Source organism: Coturnix japonica, chromosome 5, assembly GCF_054131305.1.
Source record: "Coturnix japonica strain WE chromosome 5, WE-NBRP24, whole genome shotgun sequence".
Classification (NCBI taxonomy): Eukaryota; Metazoa; Chordata; class Aves; order Galliformes; family Phasianidae; genus Coturnix; species Coturnix japonica.
Genome location: NC_140667.1, coordinates 33,711,178 through 33,717,177, shown reverse-complemented (window position 1 = coordinate 33,717,177; position 6,000 = coordinate 33,711,178). Strand labels below are relative to the sequence as shown.

Below are 6,000 nucleotides of genomic sequence, written 5' to 3'. Positions count from 1 at the left end.
GTTCTGTAGGACAGCCGCTCGTCAGAAAACTGCCGTCTGTCAGAGCCTGAACACAGCGTTATGCTTCAGATTCCAGAGAGATGATGATCTTTGACACAGCAATCTGAGATTTTCACACTGGGATACAGGGAAGATGCATTCAATTTGAGATTAAAACGCACCTGTATTTCCAAGTGCAAAGATTTACCAAATAAAAGAAAAAAAAAAAAACACAACAAAAAAACCCTCAAACCCAGCCCTGAGCAGAGTCTAGATAGAAAAGCTATCAGGAGGTTTTTGCAGTTAATTCCAAATTAGCCATTACTCAAGATGCTTAAAAGAAACAAAGTAAGCATTTACGTTGCACACACAAAGGGCTACAAGCAATACTACAATACTAATAACAAGTTCTAATTAAAAGTTGGACTTATCCTATACCGCTAGAAGAATTGTGACAAATGACCTGAAATTCTGGGAATTTAAAGTTGACCTGACAGTTCAGGTTTTTATTGGTTTACTGGCTTAAAAAAAAACAAAAAAAACAAAAAAACAAAAAAACAAAAAAACAATTGCAAAAGAGTGTTTTCATTTTTTAACCATTCATCTAGCACGGTAGGAATCTGAGAAACCGATTTCCATAATCACAGCCTTTCTTGCTGAGCAGATCAATCTAGAGAAAAATGTGAAAGATCACACGAGCCACAGAATGTAACATGCATTACGCAGTTAAACAGAACACCTTCCATCCTGTCTGTTTTGAGGTCTGCATGTATTCAGCATGACAGACGGGTACATTACCTACAGAAAGAGACACAGCACATTAATCACAGGGTAAATAACTGGCAAAATTCTGCAGATTAAAAGAAGAGATTCAAAAAGGCAGACTCCTTCCCCATCCCACCTCCCTCCCTCAAGGAATTCCTTACACATTTGATGCATTCAATTTTGCACAATTTAATGCTATATTTCATCTCTGTGTATGTGAAGGAGATAATTGGGTGCTTTGCCTTCAAAAATTTAGCAGGCAACTAAACTGAACATTATACACAGTACGCATCTTAGGATTTTATTCATTGCATCTTTTATACAGAATAAGCGTCACTGATATTAAATCCACTGCAGTATTCTGTAGATGTAGCAACAAAGGATTACATTATAAACAAAGAACAAAATTTGTACTTAATAAAAAAAGGTTTGTTTGTTTGTTTTTTCAGCTGACAAACATGATCACATTACTGAGAAAAACTGAGATAAGCATGGAAGGTAAGGCCAAATTTTTCTTTTTGGTCTCAAATTGATAACTTGTCTGTATTTACCATAAATATTAGAAGCTAACCGCCAGCAACTAAAAATAAGCATATCTATAATTTTCTAGCAACCAGAACCCAAATAATGGAGAAAACATACAAGAAAAGAAGCTTCTTTTCGCTCAGATTGACATCTGCAATCTATGTACACTATGTTAAAATTCCACAATGTTCTGGAGAGCAAGGAGTTTTAAAATAACCTGCTAAACATTACTCAGGTTGGCACTTTTTAAACTCACGTGTCGTACTTCAAAACCGCTAAAAGATTGAGAAACAATACACTGCAGAATGCCTATACCAAAATTACATAAAAAAGACAAACTACTCCATAAAGTGTCACTGAGACGCTCAACCAAAAATAATATACATTTGTATTTTTTTCAAGATAGATATTACTGTAAAAATGCTCACATTAAAAAATATAGTTATTATTGTATTTCCATTAAAACTAGAAGGGACTACATGGAGCCAAAGTATGAGGAATTCGTATATAATGACATGCTTCCTCATTTTATAGCACTAACAAAAATAACAGAGAAAGCTCTATTAAGTATCTTTGATCATGATGGTATTACTCTGTAATATCTTTTCCAAACTTTGCTATGACGGTGCATGTGCATGCAGGTCTGTGCACATGTGCTTGTGTACATAAGCACTCAAGCACATCAAAAATAGCCGGGTATGTATTATCCAGATACACGCACATCCACATTCCTGCATATAACACTTGTATAATGCAAATAATATGCAGGAACTCTGCCATGTGACAATCAAGAGTCACATGCTGGTGCTTTTTTTTTTTTTTTTTTTTTCCTTTTTTTCTTTTTTCCTTCTAATGGTTTATCAAGTAAATGCAGTAACACTTTCATTTCTGGCCAAATGTATGTGTTAACTTTCGGGAAATTAGGAAATAAGTAATTTATCCATAACGTCATATACAATAAAACTGATAAAGAACTTGGTGTGAAAGTAGATGGAAAGGAATGTAGACTACTCTAAAAATTAGTATTCAAAGATTAGATAAATAGTATGGCAAATACCTTGGAATTCGTAGAAAGATCAAAATGCAATTCACATTACAAAGACTGGAGATACTTTCATAGATAGATCTTTTAAATATGGATATGACTGGCATTTATTTTTAAGCTTACTTCTATTAGAAATAGACTTGTTTCCTGTACAGGTGATGCATTGTCTATACCATATATAGTAGAAAAATAAATTCTTTAGCAACTTAGAAATAGTTTATAAAACACTTGAAGTTGCATTTTGTTTGCTAAACATGCCAATGTTAGACTGACAACTATAAATAAAAGCTATATAGACAACAGATGTAGTGTCGAACAAGTTAAGAATACTACACTTTACAGGACAGACTTTATTGAACTATTAATTCCTGTGTGCTTTGCAATAGGAATAAGGTTGACTTTCCTTTTTTGTTTTCTTAAAAAAGATAATTAATTGCAAGAATATAACACAATATCAAGATAATTTATAATATACATGTACTTCAAACAGCAGCCGAGTTTATGGTATCATAGTAATCTAGAATGATAACCCAAGTCATAATTAGAAGTACAATACCTAGGACATAAGTGGGAAAGGCAATTTTTATTTTATGCAAATGGAGCAAATCAAACTCTTAAGAGCCTTAATACTCAAAATCAGCTATTTACTATAATACATACAAGACGATCTTAAATCTTGTTATAAGTGAAGATTACAACAGTGACCATCATAAAGCTTCGTTTTTAAAACTACACAAAACATTCTAGCAGCTGAATGAGCCAAAACTGTTTTTTTCTTTGCAGATCTAAAAAGGTGTTTTTTGAGCATGAAAGAAAAAAGCTGCTACGAAAAGTCTCACAAATAGTGATTGCTTATGGTCTCCCCTTTGCTACAGCTTGTAACCTTCTGAAATTTTTACCACTAACAAAATATTTAACCAGAAGTTCTGTTTAAATTAAGCAGCATTCTTTTACAGCAAAATCGGTACCAATGGAGAAGGAAAATTAAAGAGAAAAAAAATAGGACAAAAAAAAAAGAGAAAAAAGAGAGAACTTTAAAAACAAACAAACAAACAAACAACGGTGCAAAACCAAAAAAATCAGTCATTCAGATTTTAAGTTCAACATACCACAGGAAAAAAAAATGAATACAAGTTTATGTGATTTTATATATACATACTCCAAAGAAGTTAATTGTCAGTACCCAAAGTATTTATTGCTATGTATTAGCAATGCATTTTTGTATATCTTTAAAGGGTCACATAAAAATAGATTTAAAGGATAGATTAATTGAAGTCCTAGATTAAAACATTGTTTGGTTTAGAGAATTTTACTACAACAAAGTTCATGTTTATGTATGAAAAGTTATATAACCTGTATGAAAATGTCATGAACTATTTTTCTAAACACTAAATGCATTCCCAAGTGGGAAAAATTAAAATATCTAAAATATATTAGATTAAGTTTACAAGACCGTCAATGATCTTTTAAACATGCAGCTGTTTACAGAATTAACAGTTTTACAAAATGTTTAGTTAAGGAATGGAACATAAAGAAATAAGTAGGCAACATCAAAATTTTTGTACAATATTTGAAACTCACTTTTACAACAAGCATGTCCTTGGTATTGTGCTGTAAGAAATAATAAGCAAGTTCACCCACCCTTAACAAACTGTCCACAGGTTTACTTACAAGTAAAGATGGAAGGTGAGGCATTGTAAAATTCTCAACAGTGCATTTTGCATTCTTCCATAAACCATCCTAAGCCTACGGTCACGTAAGTAGCCGGAGATTATAAAATAAACTATAGCTGGGCTTTAGTTGTTTATACAGAATGCTTGAATGTGAATAAAATTGCCAAAAATAGCATGTTAAATAACAAAAACAGCCATAAAGCAGGCTGTAAGCACTGAATGTTTCATAAATGTAATTTTTTTAATCATTAAATTTCTATAGAAAAATTTTATTCACAATATATTGTGACAAACTGTCACAGGAATGATATAGTGATTGCAATAAAGTATCATGCAGCAGCAGCTTTGTACTTTATAGCTATTTTTGCTTTTAAAAATTAAACCTCTCCAGTCATGCTTACCACATAGTTTTTATCTGCAGTGTGTACAAATGAGGAACACAGTACGGGATATAACAAAAAAAATGTCCAACCAGCTGGATGAGAATTATTTTTCATAAATATGAAGTACATTACTGTATCCTGAAACATGCACGTCTATAGCTTTTCTTTACGGTCCAGTGCCAGGCTGCCTGCAATCATCTTCTATTTATATAATACCAAGAGGGTCTGCTGGTAATTGCGGCTGTATCAGCTGAGGCTGCAGTGGTGGTGGTAACTGCAGAGGTACCATTGGCTCCACCATCTGCACTGTGTTGGAAGGCGGTGGCTGACATGCCACTGGGTTCGGTGCTTCTACAATCTCTCCATTGTAAAAGAAAAACTGACACTGCTGAATGAAAGTCTCTATCATCGACTGGTGGATTTTGGTGGTAGAAAAGAACTCTCTGTTTTCAAAATCGGGTCTCATCAAAGTAGGCCAGAAGCAAATTGATAAGTTATCAGCAGTCATGAAGTTGGTTTTATATTGCTGACTAACCCTGAAATGAGAATGACATGCACAGAATGAGTTAAAAACGGTATGCAATCAAACAGAAGACTTTAAACACATGCCAACATTCTGAAGTGATAATAATAAACAAACTTTCAATTCATCAACCAGACACAGGATTTCAAGTGTTAGAAAATCGATTAAAAGGTCTAGACAAATGACAGAACTGGCTTCCTCCTGCAGTACAGCCAGATAATGAACAACACTTATAGAACTTAAATAAAAAAGGAACAGATTAGATCATTAATTAAAAACAAACAAATGAAAAATATCAAGTGTTTATTAAAGCACATCTCCATAGGTTTTTTCATATTAGCCAGAAAAAAAATTTGGCTCTGCTGTAAAAATGAGGTGCTTTAATAACTGTGGATATTCAAATGTTCAGCACATATAAACAACTGTTAAGAAAGAATAACTTAATGCAATTTTATATTGTCTGACATCTTTACAGCAAAATTTATACTATTTTTTAATAAATCAAAACCTTGGGGAGGAAAAAGGACTCATTTTATCATTTTATACTATTTTGTTGCCATGTTACTTTTTCTCACGGTAGATGTGCAGCCAGAAGCATCCTAAGATTGTGTAAAAGAAGCAGAAGGAACAGGCTCTATATCCAACTTTACATTCCAACCCCTTTGCAAACTTGGCAATTCTTTGCTATTAGAGACACCTCATTATGAAAGAGACTGTTTCCTTCTACTTCTATAATTCTCTTTCTCCTACCCTACTTCATCTAGCATTTAACACTTCTGAAACTATGAATTACCATGTCGCACTGCTCCAAGATCTCTATTTCCCTTTGATTATCTAAGCAGATAACACTGCAACTCCAGCAATTACTACAGTAATCTCCCAAAGCAGCATCTAATCAATGAGCTAGCTTTTTATTTCTATGTTCATTTTCTTCTTGTAGGTACTTGCTGTACTTCTCAAGATGCTAAATTAGTATGAGATAGGTTATCTATCTAGGATGCTAGCAGCAACTGCTGCAAGTGAGACCAAATTCTGACCAGGAAAATGTTATGAATGTCATACTCATTAACTCTGAGCAGCAAAGCAAAACAAATCACCTGGAAACAT

General features: G+C 33.3%; 1 protein-coding gene across 1 annotated transcript in view; it reads right to left on the bottom strand.

The window, feature by feature from the left end:
* Nucleotides 1-1,032: 1,032 nt before the first annotated feature.
* Nucleotides 1,033-6,000, bottom strand: part of ARHGAP5 (Rho GTPase activating protein 5) — a 46,007-nt gene continuing 41,039 nt past the window's right edge. Inside the window, exon 7 of the mRNA XM_015864969.3 lies at nt 1,033-4,906. Within this exon, the coding sequence (XP_015720455.1) occupies nt 4,576-4,906 (331 nt within the window). The 3' untranslated portion in view covers nt 1,033-4,575. The remainder of the gene's footprint in view (nt 4,907-6,000) is intronic.